At 45.6% G+C, this 18,911-nt stretch overlaps 1 protein-coding gene across 2 annotated transcripts; it reads left to right on the top strand.

Annotated features, from left to right (window-relative positions):
* Positions 1–621: 621 nt before the first annotated feature.
* On the top strand, positions 622–10,087 carry LOC144121723 (uncharacterized). Of its 2 annotated transcripts, none has more exons than XM_077655083.1 (8): positions 622–1,081; positions 2,863–3,062; positions 3,139–3,165; positions 4,115–4,177; positions 4,280–4,351; positions 4,548–4,622; positions 5,117–5,199; positions 5,709–5,794. In XM_077655083.1, the coding sequence occupies exons 1-7, from the start codon at positions 840–842 to the stop codon at positions 5,131–5,133; spliced, it is 696 nt and encodes a 231-aa protein (XP_077511209.1). In that variant the 5' UTR covers positions 622–839; the 3' UTR covers positions 5,134–5,199; positions 5,709–5,794. The 2 variants fall into 2 exon arrangements, with proteins under 2 accessions (XP_077511209.1, XP_077511208.1); XM_077655082.1 differs by having other exon boundaries at positions 624–1,081; positions 5,137–5,199; positions 5,709–10,087.
* Positions 10,088–18,911: the final 8,824 nt, after the last annotated feature.

Raw genomic sequence — 18,911 nt, forward strand, 5'->3', positions numbered from 1 at the left:
GTGTTCGAGGAATGTACAGATGCTCACCAAGGTTCATCCACGAGTGTTCGCACTGCACTGCGGCCACAATAGCGTCTTGAGGGAGTCTGGTAGTATGCCCAGTGCACTATAGGCCGCAAGCATATCGCAACGAGCATCGGCGAACGCGGCACAGTGAAGGAGCTTGTGTTCTAATGTGTCCACAGCACCGCATCCGTCACACACATCCCTCGTCGCGATTCCGTGACGCTCCCGTCATTGCCCGGGCCACACGGAGCCAATGTGCGCGCGAAGGATCATTACACGTTGCGACAGTGTAAATGCGCGACAGCCGGTGTGCTGTGCGATGTCATTGCGTCGTTAAGGATAATAATATTAATAACATTTGGATTTTGGAGGAAGGAAATGGCGCAGTATCTGTCCAAAATATCGGCGGACACATAAAGCGCGCCGTAAGGGAAAGTATAAAGGAGGGAGTTAAATAAGAAAAGAAGAAAGAGGTGCCGTTGTGGAGGGCTCCGGAATAATTTCGACCACATGGGGATCTTTAATGTGCAAGGACATCGCACAGCACACGCGCGCCTTAGTGTTTTGTCTCCATAAAAACGCATCTCCCGCGTTCGGGTTCGAACCCGGGTCAGTGCTGTGGCATGTTGCAAGTTGCGCGTCCGCGCCGTAAGTGTCGCCACGGTCGGAACGATTGCAGCGATCCTGGTATCTGGCAGCAAACGCGGCTGGAGTCAAGCCTAATAAAAAGTAAAATTTCTCGACCATAGTAGACAACACAAACATGCTTATGAATGAAAATATAACCAGTCGTAAGCATTAAAAATAGTATATCAAAGAAATAAATTGCGAAAATGACACAACGCGTCTGCGCCGCCAGTGCCGCCGCGGGCAACGCTGCAGCGCAGTGGCAGCAGACGACAGCGACCGGCGCAAGCATAGCGAAACTACGCGAGCGACTGCCGACGCGACGTGCGCACTGGACCAGCGTGATTACCGTCCTCAGCGTCATGTCGCATATGTATTGTTGCGCGAAGTGGTGCAGCACATCCGGCAAGAGTGGAGAACATCTCTTCAGATTTCCTTCTGACCACAGGTATTTATGAATTCACTGACTATCGTATCCCTCTTTGCATAGCCGTTGGCGACCGTTGTGCCTTTGTTTTGACCGCCCTTGGTCGTTACCATTTGAAATTGCCGACGGAATAGAACTAGTTTTACCTGGCGCTGTTTACTGCAGTGGCTTTGGTTTTGCGAGATGAGTTTGATAAGTACGTTTAAGGACATTAAAGCAAAATTAAGGGAAGGTGCTGCAGTTTGAGATGGCCCAACAGCCGTTGCCTCTCATAAGCGTGGGACCGTTAGTTACCTTGCTTGTTTGTTCGCATGTGTGTGTGTGTGTGTCTGACTCACTGACTTTTCTCGCTGCCTTTAAAAGCTTATTCCCCGCAGATTCCGGTGCCCTCAGAGTGTATTTTAAATATGAATATTCTAACTTCTGTGCCTATAGCGTCGTCAGCGGAGTAATTGTAATGCTCAGTTTGGCTGTTTCTTTACGGAGTTCAGCGCGCTTGAATATTATTTCTTGCGTGTTCGTGCATGGTTTCTGCAGCAGTGATGCACGTCACATAAATTATCGAGCTGTTCAGACTAACACCACTAGTGTTGGACACCGCGCTGAAAGTCCATTGCACGCCGTGAGCCGCATATAGAAAGTCCGCCGGTCTTGTTTTTCTTACTTTTACCGGAGCTTTTCCTCGCGATATCCGCGCTCAACCACCCATGTACTCCGTGGAAGCGTTTCTCGAAACTATTGCCTACCGTAGTGCTGCCGCTCCAGCATTGTAAATTTCGCTCCACACTCCACCCCGGCTGTCCTCTACGCTGCTCGCTCGCGGGGCGCACGACTGACCTTGGAGGGCTCTGAACTCTCCGCATTATTCCCATCTCCTCACATATGTCTCTTATCTCGCGCCTTGTCCTTGACAGCTTTTGGGAAGCTCGCAAATAGTTTCGCCTAGTACGCCGGAAACGCTCATTTCCGGCGGGTGGGTGAGGGGAAGGCGAAGGTCGCTTTCTTCTTGTCTGTGTCTTTTTTGGGACATTTCCCTTGCTTAAGCACTTTTTTCCCCTTCTTCTGGACCCATGCTATTTGCCTGCACCTTCAGTTTCTTGAAAGAGCAGTGTTTCCTGTTGATGTTCTGCTCACATCCCTTTCACACTTCCCATTTGATCACAGTGAAAGCAAAAGATGAAAAACTGTGCCTACTGGTTCATTTACCTGCTGTTCTTAATCCAGACTTCAAATTTGTGGGCAAGCAGCTGTCTGCCATAGCATAGCTACATTGGCACTTGTGTTTAATGGAGGAATTAGAAAAGAACGAATCATGGGTGGTGGTTAGTATGCAGTTACCTAGAGAAAAGTGTGAGTGGAATAATTGCTATGATCAGATAGAGCTTAAGTCTGCAGTGAAGCTCTGTCCCCATTTCTATCTGCTGCACAAAATTATGCCGCACCCAAAAAGCAGTTGGAACAAAGAACTAGTTATTGTTACCTAAACCAAAAGCAGATCACAAAAGAAAACATAAGCTCAAGAATTTTAAAGGTTCTGGCTTGTCGATCATAGCCAGACATTAAAAAGGTGATTTCATTCATCGTTTCGATTGGCCAGCATAGCAATAGACTAGCAGGCTGTGGCACATTGTTACAAACTGCTGTCTTATTTTGCTTGCATCCTGCCACAGTTGTTTTCACGCATATATGTTATATAATGTTCGTACCCCTTTGCTGTGTAAGGAGATGCTAATAAGCATTCCTGAAGTGAGGTATGCAAACCTTTAAAATGTATGAAATCATGTTATTTGGCTGTTTTTCAGATTCTCCATTTGGCTGAAATATGCCAATAGGCTTGAACTCCTGGAGACACCAAGGGAAAAGGTCTACAAAACATACAGGCTCTGCTCAAAGCACTTCACGAGGGATTGCTTCACTAGTGATGCCTGCACAAGGCTCACGCATGAAGCAGTCCCTTCCGTGAAGGTGCATGAGCCTCGTCTGAGAGCCTTGGTGCACCCGGGTAAGCAAAATTCCTCTCCCAGTAAATTCTTCCCAAGCTTGATCCCTCAGTGTATCCTGTGGCTTTTTTGTTGCAGATTTCTATGAAGGAGGTGCGGCACAAGGTGAGGGCACTATTTTCAGAAAAACCCATCCTGTAAATGTAAGACCAAAGGGAACAATTGCATTCATAGAGGCTAACTGCAAACATCACTTCCCGGGCACAAAACTTTCCTGCTTCAATGTCATGTGGCCATTGTTTCAGTTGCATCAGACTGCAGTTGTGTACCATGTTGTAGCTTAAATTTCTCTTAACCATATTAACAATCAGATGCTGGATAGTGCACTCCAGCAGCAGTGAGGAAAATAATTTTTACAACTCTATGTTTAGTATTCTTGTCATTATTACTTACTGTTCGCTGCGGTGAATAGAGGGCAGACTGCGCGAATTCACTCCAAAATAGCACACAGGGTCAAGAAAGAACACACACACGCACAAACTGCCAGCAGCTTATTGTGACACACGAGGCGGTAATTATACATGAAGTGGCCGCATATTGTGCAAGCATGGAGGGTAAACATTTTACCGGTTTCTAAGGTAAAAATGGTTCTTTGAGGAGCAACCCGCCAGGATATTTAGCGATGCACATGTCACTTAGGCTATCTGATTTCTTCCTGAATGATTTCGGGAATAAGTTTGCAAGCATTAATAGTGGTGACATTGCACGCTTCATAGATAGGTTTGCAGTTTGATTTGTATTTCCTACAATGCACATCAAGTGAATTTATGGCCTCGTGGTTCACAGTAAAGTGTTCGTTTGTGTGTTTTCATTCTTCTTCCTGTGTGCTGCTGTGCTATTTTGTATGTCGCGGTATATTGATCGCACAAATTTTTCCTTTTTAATCGTAACTGCCTACAAACTCACAAAAACGATTTAAGCCCAATTTAAGATCACACTAACTCCCAGCAAGAGAAACCGTTCCAAATAGAACATCAAGGCCATACTGTGCACTGAGCAGAAGGTGCTGCTATGCAGAGCTTGATTGGCTATCTTTTTTTCCTTGTTCGCATAGGCATTGAATCCGCTTCACCACTACAGTCCACTGCTGCACCAGTGGAAGTCATGCTTGGTCACGGTAAGTCTTCCTGCAATCTTGCATAGGAAAACATTCCTAATGTCTCACTACACCAGTTGGTTTGTTTTCCTTGGGAGTAACTAAGTGGTACCTATATTTCAGACTACTTGCCGTTGCCATCAACACTTGGGCTAGGCACAATTGCTGGTGCAGATTCTGCTGTCCATGACACAGGTAGGTGCACTAAGTCAGGATCTGTTTTACATTACAGCTTGAAATGAAGAACTTTTCATTTGGTTCAGGCTAACCCTGTAATGCAGTATTACTTATGCTGAGGGCTCTGTCATAGCACAAAAAAATAAACATATGTAATTACTTTGCTGGCTGATTTCTTTAGATTGGGAGTGTCTAAGCGGTCGTTTAATTGCAGACGACCCACACTCTTCACGTGCCCCGCAGCTCACTGATGTGCAGACTACGCCCCCTCCCCCAGCTGACGAAGAAGGTAGGTGCAATGCACTAATAGTGCAGTGATAATCTATGAAAATTCAACAATAGACTGCAGCACTATTGCTGCAGATTTGCACGTAATAAATTAACCCTCTGCAATAGCAGCAGTGTGCAATTATGTCGTGGTGTGCAATAATTAGGTGCACGTCGGCACATCTTACTGTACCACTACTTCGGATGCCAGACATTTGTTTCAGAAGAGAAGAAACAAGTGTTAACTTTATGCTCACCAACTAGTATTTCATATATTTTTCTGTGTGCATATGTATGAATGCATTGTTTACGTGGTGGACCCCTGTGTTATCTGTACAGAATTATATTTACAGGTAATTTTTCATTCAGCTCAATGAAAACATTGGATAGCCTTCTCAGGTACTTGTTCTTAAAATTGCTTCACTAGCCTGTTGCTTACCATTCACATACACGCTGCGTAGCCAGGCTAAAAATGTGCACCTGAGAATTAAAATACTTGGTTGAAGCCTCCCACAGTGTGTTTATTTATTTGACAGGTGCTGCCCAAAGCACACCCATCAGAGTGATTGCATCAGCATCATGGGACTCACCTGATTATGGTAAGTACTCAAGAAAACATTAGAATTTATTGCAAACTACAACCTTCCACTTCAATGAAAAAGTATGCATCGGTAACCTTGATATATTCATGATGGGTATCGGCAGGCCCGTAACAGCGTGTAGGTATCGCTTTACTGCACATAAATATTTCTGGTTTTTTCCATTTGCTTAACTCAAGCTTGTCATGAAAAATTGCTCTGAATATTAAGCAGGCAAAACACATGGATAACAATGAGATCCATTAACTATTACCCTGTCTGTATTACGAGCAACTAGTTTCCATTTAAGCGAGGCGTAAAGTTGGTCGCCAGAAAAAACTGTCCCTATCAGCGAGGATCATATTAACGGGGCACGACTGTATTCATCATTTCACACAAAAACATTGCCCTGCAAGTTTGGCAACCTGTAGCCCTGTGACTGCACCCTAATCTTGATTTTGTGAGGGATGTAGATGTAGGTCTCGCTCTGAGGCAAACATAAATATGCTTTTTTTATATATTTTTTGCAGCTGAAGCTGGTCCTAGTGGCCTCAGCGGTGCCAAAGAGAGTGTCAGACAGCCAGTGATGACACCAGCATCAGGAACGCCCAAGAGTCGGCGGAGGAAGGGCGCAGTTGTGTACACCCCTCGCACCAAAAAGCGCTTCGAGAAGTTGCATTCTCGAAGCGACAGGTACCGAAAGGCACTGAGTCGGATTAGGAAAAGGCACGACACAAGGCGAGTAACGCAGCAGGAGGCTCTCAACAAGCTTGAACCGCATTTGCCACAAGACCTTTTTGAATTGGTTAAAGCTCAAATCAGGCTCTGCTCATTTCCGAAATCCAAAAAGCACTGGTCAAAACAAATTAAACAATTCGCTCTCAATTTGTTCTTTCACTCTCCAAAAGCTTATCGCTTCCTCAGAGAAAAGCTCCATTTGCCACATGTGAGGACGCTAAGGCGCTGGCTGGCAGACATCCCAATGACACCTGGTATCATTCCAGGTGCCATGGATGCAATAGAATCAATTACAAAAGATTGGCCACTACAAGACAAAGCATGCTGTCTTTTATTCGATGAAATATCCTTGAAAAAAAATTTGATGTATGATCAATCAAAAGATATTGTAATTGGCTTCACAGATGATGGGAATACTAGGACTTCTCGTGTGGCAAACATAGCCCTTGTTATGGCGGTGTCTGGCATATCAAGAAGTTGGATGCAGCCAGTAGCCTTTGCAGCGTCCCACAATGCAACTTCAGTTCTTGCAATGCGCAAGCTGCTATTAGATTTAATTCAGCAGCTTCAAACCAAAGGTCTTCTGGTGAAAGCGGTCATTTGTGATCAAGGGTCGAACAATGTGAGTCTGTCAAGAATGCTCATCCATTCTATCCATGAACCATATTTTGTTGTCAACAACCGCAAAATATACTTCATGTTTGACACCCCACACCTAATCAAATGCACAAGAAATAATTTGCGACGACATAAGCTCACCATTGGCTCTGAGGTTGTTGACTGGACACACATCGAAACCCTTTACAAAAAAACTCGTCACATTGATCGGGCCTCCAAAACACCAGTTGAGCATCTCAAAAGCAGATTGGCAAAAAAACTAAAAGAGCAACACATCTACAGGATGCCCTTTGCTGACATGAGAGTGAAGTACGCCACACAAGTGTTCAGCGAATCCGTATCTGTGGCACTCCTCACTCTCATTGCCATTCAAGAGCTTCCTGTTGATGCAAAATTTACAGCAGAGTTCACGGAAAGGATGGATAAGCTTTTTGACTGCCTGAACAGTTCGGCCCTGAAAAAGCAGGACGACAAGTTGCGGTACGCAATGACAGAAGGCTCGGAACATCATGTCTTCCTTGAGTCGTGCATAGATTGGATCGCCCAATGGCATTTTGGTGGTCCTCTGGACAAGCAACCACACACCATCAAAGGTTGGCAGATTACAATCAAAGCCTTACTTCTGCTGTGGACAGATCTAAAGGCAGATTTCGATTACACTCATCTTTTCACTCGTCGGTTGCAGCAGGATCCGTTGGAAAATTTTTTTGCAATAGTTCGTCAAAAACATGGCTGCAATGAGACACCTAATGTGTACCAATTCGTGGCTGCTGTAAAACATATTTGGATTGGCCAACTTTTCAAACTTTCGCAAGGAAACTGCGAAGTGACAACACATGCGTTCCTCACCAACTTGGAGAGTGTTTCTGCAGTATTGTCACCAAGCAGCACTCCAAGCACAAGCCACAGCAGGCAGCAAGGCTCAGGTTCATCTGACTTGCAGGCGTCTTCACAAGATGCCCCTGACATAGTATACGAAAATGTTGTGTACCATGTCGCTGGCACTCTTGTGAAGAGCTTTCTTGACCAGAGAACCACAGAATGCACATGTGAGGGAACACTCCTTGCAGCAGACGGTGGCTCTCTCCATGGACGACACCAATTTTTTGCACTACTCAAGGAGAATGGTGTTCCCGAGCACCTTTTCCAGTCAATTGCCGCAACTTCTGAGGCATGTCTAAATTATATAAAGAAATTGGATTCGGCCTTCAGAAAAGAAATCTCTTGCTGTGCTCATTTGTCCAATGTGTCCAGGAATCTTGTTGAGAGGATGCCTAACCAGCAAGCTGTTTTCTGTTCATTAGGCTGCAAAATTAAATTCCTTAAATTATTCTGCCGCACAAGGCTGCATTGGCACCTTTCCTTTTTAAACAGGAGCATGACGTCAAAAACAAAACAGAGTGCTCCCGCCAGAAAGAGGCGCAAATTAGCCAGCTAAATTCATGAGGCACTGTGTTAGGATATTATTGTATTTGGATTTTTAATGCTGCCTACTTACTACACATGTGCTCTCTCTTTAACTTTTTGTTGTACTATTTATTTTTTATGTATATAAGTATTTATGTACCTGTTTATCCGTAATTCTGCTCCGATTGCACATATACTGTACTGACTGCTTTTGCTCCTGCTGCGTTACTTCTTTTACAAAGTACAAGTTTGCCTTCTAGAAGCCTTGTGTGCCTTGTTAGTATGAGCATTGCTATGACCATTGGTTCTCAAATTAATATTGCTGAATGCTAACCACTTACAAGAGGTGCTAGGGAAACCGTTTTGTTTTGGCTTCTCTTTCTTCCTGCGTGACAAGTATACAGGCTCAGTGCCCTTCAAGGAATGCCAGAATTCAGTTAATGACTGGCTGTATGCTAACCATAGTTCTTATGATCAGTAACAGTGCCATTTGTGCAAAAAGTAAATTTGTGAAGCACACCATAATGTTGAAGCATACATCGATTCAGGTGCTCGCAAAAACCAAAAAGTGCTCTGCGGAACCCAGGAGTTCTTGTGGTATATAACTTGTCAACCTCTGGTCATGGCTTGCCCTCTGTTATGCTGCTGGGAAAATTGGTGATAGCTACAGTTCATTTCATACATAAGGTACAACACAGTGAAATGTACGAAAGTAATCAGCAAGGAAAAATGAAGGGAGGTATGTTATTCCGTGCTTGTTTTGTGGCCGAGTGGTCTGAGGATTGACAAAGCAACAGCGTGTCGTCAGCAATAACAGTGCATTTAATCAAGCTCATGACAAATGCGTCATGTAGTAAGCCTGTAGGCAAAGCATTCACCATGTTTCGCTCACCACAAGGAACGCACTACTTTTTGGTCATGGATGCAGGCAGCGCAAACAAGAGCGCTAGCTTTGACAGCATTGCACCTGATGTATGAAACAGAGAGCAGAACCCACAGGCAGCAAACGCGGACTGGCTCAGGTGCTCGGCTCTGTAACATTTAAGAGGGGTGTACGCATAAGATGAAAAATGTTTGACATGTTTGCTGGTGTCCAATACAAGCGTGCTCGAAATATGCTGCGGTGCTATTTGTAGTTGCTTTTTTTTTCCTTCTGGAAGTTGTAGCGTTTGGGGTTTCACCTTTTGGAGCAACACATGGGTCATGAGGGGCACAATAGCAGCGGCCGGCGCATTACGCTGAACTGTGTGGCGTCCATAAGCGTTTGCAGATACTGTACAGTACACGGACCACTTGCAATTTACCATTCAGTAATATAATAACTGGACATTGTGGTAGATGCAGTATAACGCCACATAGAGAAACATTACTGGCCTGTTACGAGCCCTGTGCGTTTTCATTTCTCAGATGAGTTATTTATACGCACGCATATTTTGTTACACCCCAATGTGTCATCGCAAGCTGAATTAATGACCTCCAATTACTGTTCGTCACCAGCCACGGCCACAACTGTTCAGAGAATTTTCATAAAGTCGCTTCTCCACACAATTCTCGGCCTGCCCTGGTTGCATCTTCCTCCCCTTGGTATCTACAAAACAAAGAAACCAAAATAGGGCATGGCAGACGAGCTGTGTCCTAAAGCATGCAAGCCTGTAACTCATCTGCCAAGAGCTAAACGTGCCCAAGGTTACCTAAGTTCTTTTCATGGCATCTGTTTACTAAGTTATAGCACTGCAGCATATTATGTTGTCCTTAGTCTGATGCAACGAGTGAAAGGCTGAAACTTTTCGCTGCCCTTCTCTGTATGTGTGTATGCATAGCCACAGACAGATACATTTCAATACATCTCGGATGTTGTACTTCACTGCTGTTCATCTGAACCTGCACAAAAGCATATGCTACATGAATGTAGCACATGCTTATATGTACCGGACCTACCTTGATAGTACCTTACCTCTTTGTACCCTGTATATATTCTCTGTGCACTCGCTCATGTGTTCTAGGTTTCCATAATGGAATTTATTAATTTTGATTTTTAGAACGATTGTCACTGATATTGCAATGCCCAAGATGCCTAAAATCACTTTTGTACATCGATTGTCACTACTGATGTTTCCTTTAATAAACTGTTCTTTGGAGAAAACTATTTACGTTTTTGGTACTCGAGCGAGCGCCCTAAGCAGCTGCTAATCAGCCGCGCTGGCCGCGCCGCTCGCCACCATGCACCGTGCTGCCTCAACAGACACATCGAAATGCAAAAGCGGGTAAGCAGATGTCGTAAGTACTTAGGAAATCAAGCGGGAATGCAGCGCGGGAGCAGCAAGTCACCAGTATTTACGAAGCTTGCATCGAGCTAGCGGCCGCCAGCACCACGAACGCGCGAGCAACCGCCCGCAACCAGCCAAATAAACAAACGCCGCCATATTGGATTTTTCTGGATTGGCTTGGCTGAGCTTGTTTCAAAAAGTTTTGAGCAATTTATGCCTTTACCGCCAACTCCCAGGCACCGCCACCGTCGCATTTCAAAATCGTCCCCATTGGCTCTACGGGAATGTCACACCCTTGCCCGGGTACTCCTGATCAGTAGCCGAGCGCGCGAACCACAGAGCCACCGCGGCGGGTCGTTAAAGATACCCAGGTGGCCTAAATTATTCCGGAGCAACTCCACTACCACGTCGCTTGCTTCCTTTCTTCTGTTACTTCCTTCTTCACCCCTTTCTCTCTTACGGCGTGGTTCGGGTGTCCTCCTAGACAAGGGAGACAACAATTTGCGGAAAAGTTTCTGCGCATGCGCGGTGAAGGTGCAGGCAGCGCCCTCTGTAGGAGATTTGGTTTTGGTTGGAAAACTTGAGCCGGCCGTGCATGCCTGCGCTCTAGTGCGGCGACAGATGTGAGCTGTAACTACCACGTAACTGCCTTGTAACTGCAACGCGTTTCTATCTAAACTAACCATGTGTTTTGCAACAACGTGATTTGGCTGTGAGAAAAGCCGCGACGAGATACAAGGCGCAAAAGACAAAGCCGTTGGTGGGGATAGTAATGCTCGCATCGAGCACGTTGCGAAACGGCTGTTTCTGCTACATTTCGCGCTTGCTTCCAAGTGCGCACAGCTCGGTCGTTCTAGAGGAGTTTTGCCATCGACGCACATGCGTATTCGGTGAAAACCGAATGATAGATACTAGCATGGACATTCACCATAAATGCTACAATGTCAAGTTGTGCTATCTGAACAGCGGGAGCATGACAACGGCAAAACAACGCTCTGCCGTATCAGCACGAGCCCTGATTGAGATAGTACAACGGGTCGTTTACTAATCCGGTAAATGTGGCCAGCGGCAAAAGGCGCTGTATGAAGTTAGCAGAAAGTTTATATTTCCATATTCAAAGGACATTGGACATCTTGACAACCTTTAATTTCACCTTGCATGTTATCTTCATGCATGCATCACGTAGTGAACTTTCTTGGCCCATTGTCGGACTATGCACTTCATGCTTTCATATGTAACATCATTACTCGCCGATGCACCTTAATATGCATTTGATGGCTGAATTTTATCTTCAGTTTTTTATTTCTTTTATTTTACTTTCTCCGCACCGCTCACCTTTCGCCTTTATTTCCCAAATTCTCTCAACCGCGCAGAATAGCATGCAATGATTTTTGACCGCCGGCTAAATTCTCTGTTTTTGCATTAAAGAGGTTCTCTCTCTCTCTCTTTCCTGCCCTATCAAGGAAGCGCAAAGAAACGTCTCTGTGCATTAGTAAAAATTCCCCCTCCCCTACATCCCCTTCCCCTCCCTTGGTTCCCAAGAATGATGCCCAAAGGGCCAACGTACGTCGGGGCCAATATCCCCCCCCGCCCCCCCCCCCCCCCCTCCTCTTCATTGCAACAACCACCACCACCACGTTGAAGAAAGTGCATTCCATCATATTGTTCCATCACTCGTACGCGTATAGGCGCACATTCATGTACATTTTCATTTTGGTTATTTGGCGTTCGTTCTTACCCGCCGCGGTGGCTCAGTGGTTAGGGCGCTCGACTACTAATCCGGAGTTCCCGGGTTCGAACCGGACTTCGGCGGCTGCGTTTTTATGGATGAAAAACGGTAAGGCGCCCGTGTGCTGTGCGATGTCAGAGCACGTTAAAGATCCCCAGGTGGTCGAAATTATTCCGGAGCCCTCCACTACGGCACCTCTTCTTCTTTTCTTCTCTCTCTCCCTCCTTTATCCCTTCCCTTACAGCGCGGTTCAGGTGTCCAACGATATATGAGACAGATACTGCGCCATTTCCTTTCCCCAAAAGCAATTATTATTATTATTATTTGGCGTTCCTTTGAGGTCGCAGAGTGCAGGTAATTGCTATATATGGTCGTTTTTCAGGCCACAACGCGAAAACTCCTTTCTTCACCCCGTTTCTAAAAATGAAAATGCTCTTTCGTTAGCAGGCGCATGATTCCGTCAAAGAAACAACACTAAAACAACAAAACAAGCGCACGTGAACTGCTGAACGCTGCCTTGCACATGTTTGGTCGGGAACTCCTTTCCAACCTAAACTGCCAGCGGAGCTTCCCTGTTTGCACGACAGGTGGTGCTCGCTTTTCCACAAATGGTCAATTACTGCGCTATTTTCTTTCCTGAAAAAGCATTTTTCAATTTTGAAGCATTTATAAGCTGCCGATTTTTCATTTGTGTGATGTCCCCGAACTTTAAAATATATATTTTTTATTTTTCTTCTGCCAACTCCTGTCGCGCTCCACAAGGCATTATGTCAGGGGGGAAGGAGAAAAGAACAAGAAATGCAAGCTGAAGCACGCGCCACCTCGCTTGCACGAGCAGCACGATCAGAAGAAGCTCTGGAATGATCCGCGAGCCACGTCACTGCCACAGGGTCGGCTAAACAGGACGACGGGCGCTCGCCATGAACGTCAGTCACGTCCCCGCCGCCAAGAACTTCGCGGCGGAGAGCGTGTTCGGCCTCCTGGACACGCAGGAGGTGTTCACGTATGTGTGCCGGCTGTGGCGCTCTGTGGTTCTGCCTCGGCTGCGCAGGAAGCTGATCTCGGTCTCCGTCTGTCGTGCGCAGGTGAGCTCCATTTCGACCTCTTGCCCTTTTCAGCCGACACGTCATCGCTGCAGATTTGGGCCGGGACATGGCGATTTGAGCTAATATCACTTTTCATGCTGTGTAACATGCTTTGTAACTTACCACGGAAGTGAATATACTTGTACAGCTCATGCGTTCCGCAGCGCAGCCTGCAGCTTGGTCAATGAAATCGCAGCGTCGTCTGTGTCGAAGAGCGGCGTCCGTGAGCCGGAGGACGCTTTGTAGCATTTCTTTATCTGTAGGGCCCATTGTTTTAGCAGTATTGAGCAGTTCCGTTCAGTGCCTCTAGCGTCGTGTCTACGAGTTTCCGACAACCAGCCGCGTCCCTATATATACATGGGTATTGCGAAGTTTTGCCATCGGTATGATGCAGGTCTTGGGCCTCCGATTTCTCAATCGAAAGTCCGTAGTCAACGTCTCAGCCCGTTTTTACCCCATGGATTGAATCCTAGTTTTTAATCATGTCGAGTTGGATTTCGATACTTGTGCAGTGTTTCGACACCGGTACAACCGCAGGTTGTAATTCTGAATAAACGCTCGGCAGCCATGATTCCATCCCTTTTTTAAAACTGAAGCCCAGCTGCCAGAAACCACCATATTCGACGCGAAACAACGCGCGCCGTTGCACGCGCTGTGAAATTATGTATTTCTCGTGCATGTGCGTGTGCGCAGGAACCGGAGGAGCTGCGCGCTATGCCGCCGGCGCCCATCGTGCACTCCTGCGTGGACTCCCTCTGCCCCAAGTTTGCGAGATTTCGCAACATCCCCAGGATGGCCGGCATGCACCCATCCCTCGTGTTCATCTCGTGCCACGCAGACCTCAACGAGAACAAGAGGAGTAAGTACCCAGGGCCTCTGTTAATGGCGGCCACGATGCGAGGACTAACGAACCTCGCGCCAGCGTTGTCGATGTTCCGAAGTCTCTCCCGGCGATGTCTTTAAGAATCGGGCGCTATGCCGCTGGCTGCTGATGTAGACGCTTTCAGCCAACAGCGTTCTTATCGGGGCAGTGCATGCATCAAGGGAAGGAGAAGCAACGACGTACAAGGAGAATTAATATGGATTAGCTCAGCTAATCCACAATCTACAAATCGAGAGATGTCGGCGTTCACTGTGTTCATTGGCGTTGGCGTTGGCAATGTTTAGATGGCGATGGCTTTGAGCAAAGGAAGGGCGCATGACTGGCTCCCTGTATTTTGCGGACGCCTCATTCGTGCTTTGATACATTTGGCGATGGTGAGAGAGAGATTTGGCCTGAATGTATTAGCGCTGACAGCGCTGTGGCTGGCATGCGGCACTGCAGCAATAGCTAGGCTGCAGTGTTCATTTGGTGATCAATCTCTCGCGATCAACCATTAACTGCATGCCACCTCGCAGGGTGGCAGGGAGGGCGCGCTGGCTTTCCAGTGTTCCGAACGCAATAAAAGCAGGCTTTTGCAGTTTGACACCAACACCATGTAAAGGAGAGCGAGATTGAGGTCTCTACTGGCCCATGGAACCGATTGTACACCTTTCCTTTCGTGATAATGAACGGTCTTTGCAAGGTTGTCAACGCCAATGAACTCCATGAACACCGTCGGCTGTCTTGTTTTGTTTGGTTTTTGGGGAAAGGAAATGGAACAGTAACCGTCTCTCATATCTCGGTGGACACCCGCACCTCGCCGTAAAGGAAGGGATAAAAAATGGAGGGAAAGAAAAAAGAGAAAACTGAAAATTTAAAGTTGGATTCACCCGCCCGAGTGGCTCAGTGGTTAGGGCGCACGGCTACTGATCCAGAGTTCCCGCGTTCGAAACCTACCGCGGCGGCTGGTTTTTATGGAGGAAAAACGCTAAGGTGCCCGTGAGCTGTGCGATGTCAGTGCATGTTAAAGATCCCCAGGTGGTCGAAATTATTCCGGAGCCCTCCACTACGGCCACTCTTTCTTCATTTCTTCTTTCACTCCCTCCTTTATCCCTTCCCTTACGGCGCGGTTCAGGTGTCCAAAGATATACGAGACAGATACTGCGCCATTTCCTCCCCCCCCCAAGAAAAAAACAATCATTAGATCTTAACTGGCATCATCAAGCATTGGCTTGTTTACTCTGAGCTGTTTGACATCTTTTATCTAAAGGGCAACTGCATTTCCGATGTGTCTACAATTAACCCTGGCCTTTGTAAGCTGCGACCACTGTATGCCCGCAAACTTCTTAATCTAATTCGCCCACTTAACCTTCTGCCACCTTATCTTGGAATCTACTCTATTAGCCTATACAGCTGGCTGTTGCGTACTTTTCTCATCAGGGATATTGGTAAGCTGCCATTCATGATTGAGAGAACCTGCTATGGTGAAACGCAAAAAGGCGCCCGTGTGCTGTGCGTTGTCAGTGTAAGTTCACGATCCTCAGAAGGTCGAAATTATTGTGGAGCCTTTCACTAGGACACCTCGTTCTTCCGTTCTTCTCTCACTCCTTCCTTTATCCCTTCCTTTATGGCGGGTTTCAGGTTTCCCCTGAGATATGAGATGTTCCCGAAAAAACCAATTTTAAATTTTCCCCCATTCAGATTCTTCTAGTCATTTCCATCTCATAATTCGAATCAGCGGTCACTACCTGCCCTAAGTAGACGTATTTCTTTACCACTTCCAGCCCCTTGCTACCAAATGTGAACTGCTGCTCCCTTGCTAGACTGTGGGACATTACTTTGGTTTTTCTGCATGTTAATGTTTAGACCCATTTTCCTACTCTGCCTGTCTAACTCATTTGTCATGCATTGCAGTGCATCTACTGAGTGACTCAGGAAGCCAATGTCATCAGCGAATCGCAAATTCTTTTGGTATTCATTATTAACTGTTATCCCTAAGTGTTCCAACTTAGGCCTGGCCTCCATTCGGTAGACGACTATGGGATGGGTTCTAGGAATAGCAGGGGAAAATTATAAGTGGAGTTCGCAGATAGAAATAATTTAGGGATCAGGAATACCTTTTCTGCAAACGAGATTACAGGAAGTGGAGCTAGAAGGACCGCAGTGGTGAGATTAAAAATGAGATTTCACACTATGTGCTCACCCTGGCATCGTGCAGGATGTTGAGGTAGTCGGAAAAGGTGCGTTGTAGCAACCACAGAAAGGTAAGGTCCCAAATTAGCCTATATTTGAAGAGGGAATGTAGGAAACTAGTGAAGCGGAAGCCCATTAAGTAGTTAGCAGTAAGATGGAAAGTAGAGGAATTTAGCATTTCACTGCATAACTGATTTTGGGCTTTAACTGATGAAGACGATCTTAATGTTCAAACAGTGAATGATAATCTCGCTGCTAGCATTACCGAGTCCGCCGTAGGAGCAGGTGGTAGGATGGTTCGACAGGATACCTGCAAGCTATCTCAGGTGACGAAAGATCTGATTAAGAAACTCGAAAAAATGAGGGCCTCAAGCCCTAGAGCCCTAATAGAACTAGCAGAGCTATCGAAATTAATAAATAAGCGCAATGTAGCCGACAAAGAAGTTCAATATGTGGAGAATCCAGCATGCTGTAAAGAACAGAGTTAGTATAAAAGCGGCGAAGAGGAAACTAGGCATGGGTAAAAACCATGTGTATGCGTTAAGAGACAAGGAAGGCAATTTCATTTCCAATATGAAAAAGATAGTTAATGTAGCCGAAGAGTTCTACAAAATACTGTATAGTATCCAATGTAAACAGAACTTTAATTAGAGAGACAGTAGCGAACAGCAATCTGTCATCCCGCCAGAAACGAAATAAGTAAAGAAAGACTTAAGATAAACAAAAGGGGAAAACCAGCTGGTGAGTTTATGGTAAAAGCAGATCTGTTGAGGAACGCAGGGGAGATTCGCTAAAAAAACTAGCCACCCTGTGTACGTAATGCCTTCGTAAACAATGTTCCACAATAGATCATATTCACAAGATCAATCAGGTGATAGCGATATACGCAGAATATAAACAACCGCTGTATATAGCCTTTAGTGGTTACGATCAAGCATTTGACTCAGTGGAAACCTCAGCAGTCATGCAGGCATTGTGAAATATGGTGGAGAAGAGCCTTATGTGAAAATACTGGAAGGTGTCTATAGCAACTGCATAGCTACGATACTCCTCTATTAAGTCAGAAATAAAATTTCAATAATGAATAGAGGAGGAAGACGCGATCTCGCCAATGCTTTCGCCGCCTGCTTACAGGAGGTATTCCGAGGCCTGAATTGATACGTTTCAACTCCGCTTTTTCCATTTTTATTTTTTATTTCGTTAATTATTCAAAGAATTACAATTGTTTCATTAAATTTTCATCGGCTATCACACACAAATTAATCATAAATTACTAGAAAAACAAATACCATGATACGAGTTTTTACACAGCTTAAGATTATGTCTGACACGGGGTGTCGACTATATACTACGCCGACGGCATTTTCGACTGAACGAGCTGTGTACGCTGCCGCGAAAAAATTACGTTTTCATTGCCTTTAAATTGAGCCATGAGAGCCGCAGACGCAAAAAAGTGTGTCCTTTCGGAGTTTCCATAGGCTGCAGGCACCCCCATGACTACTGTGCGGCGTGAATCAAACAACGTGGCAAGGGTGTGCTGCTAGGGTGCCTCAAGCTCATTCTGCTCCTGATCAAGTTGCTCGACTGAGAGGGTAGATTCGCCCGCACCCTCTTTGTTGTGCCGCTTTTGCGAAAATGTGAGAGCCTGAATTACGCAGGAAAGCTCACGAAATGGGAGGTCAGCAGCCTTCTATAATGTCGGGCGTTAGTCAACATTTGTTGGTCGTTGGGACACAGGTGAGCGCAGAAAAGGAAAATGTTTGAAAAATTGAGGAAAGCTTTGTTTTTTTTTTCATGACCCAGAGGAAGGAAGAAAAAACACCAGAACTTTCAGACGGACTTATCTGCACAGTCCCACCTCACTGCGAATTGTAAAAGCTGGACTAAATGAGTTCTTTGAGAGCCTGCCAAGCTTCTGGATCTGTCAACATGGTGACAAGGTCTTTGTAGCTACTAACTGCTGGCGTCAGTCACGTGTCGGCAGCTCTCAATTCCTCTACCGTCTGCGTCGTGTGAAAGAAAGTTCTGCAATGTGCACAAGTTCGGTTATGTGTACAGGAAGCTGCGCAACAGGCTTTCGTCATTGCATTTCCTCGGAAAACACTAAATGGGAGAGTGCGTGCAAAAACTTCAGTACGTGCACTCGAACATGAGTATGGGAAAAGGCGCACAAGTAAGCATATCCCTACCCACCAGTGACGAGCCACACTGATGCAATGCTTTGCTTTGATTCTGATCAGTATGTCACCATTTTTTTTTTTCCTGAACAGTCTTTGCAGCATCTTTGTTTTGGGTGAAAAAAATTGTGGATGCTTAACACGCGAGAGCGTGTTGCAGCGCTGGCAAGGAGTCCACGGAACGCTATCGCCATTTCGGCGTGACGCCTTGTTGGAAACACCTTTGAACGCAGTTTTCATTCTTGAATTGTTCCTGTTAAATTATTAAATATCGCACTCTAAATTTTCCTTATTACCATCATCAGGCATTGACTTTTTCATTCTGAGCATTTTGGCGCGTATGAACCTCCTATTCCAATTTATTTTCATTTTCAACTCTAGTGAATAAATTACAATGATTTCTTTAACTCGTCATGGTTATCACATAGCAACCAATCATCACTGACTATAACCATAAATTACCGAGATATGATTTTTACGTAGCTCCCGATTATTTCCGAAACGCGGTGCCGACTACAAACTACGCTGACGTCTTTTCGACAGAACGATCTGTACACGCTGCCACGTAATATAATTATTATTTCTGAGTTACAAACTGAACGTGCTTGATGATGTGCGTTTTCGCTTTTTTTCGCCAGAATTTTCTATTTTTCTGAA

The sequence above is a fragment of the Amblyomma americanum genome, chromosome 2 (assembly GCF_052857255.1).
Source record: "Amblyomma americanum isolate KBUSLIRL-KWMA chromosome 2, ASM5285725v1, whole genome shotgun sequence".
Classification (NCBI taxonomy): domain Eukaryota; kingdom Metazoa; phylum Arthropoda; class Arachnida; order Ixodida; family Ixodidae; genus Amblyomma; species Amblyomma americanum.

What these genes read in the sequence shown, in the direction of transcription:
- LOC144121723 (XM_077655082.1), top strand. Translation starts at nt 840, where the DNA reads ATGACACAACGCGTCTGCGCCGCCAGTGCCGCCGCGGGCAACGCTGCA. An exon ending in GAGAGCCTTGGTGCACCCGG is followed by an intron (nt 3,063 to 3,138) that starts GTAAGCAAAATT and finishes TTTTTGTTGCAG; the next exon opens with ATTTCTATGAAGGAGGTGCG. An exon ending in GGAAGTCATGCTTGGTCACG is followed by an intron (nt 4,178 to 4,279) that starts GTAAGTCTTCCT and finishes CCTATATTTCAG; the next exon opens with ACTACTTGCCGTTGCCATCA.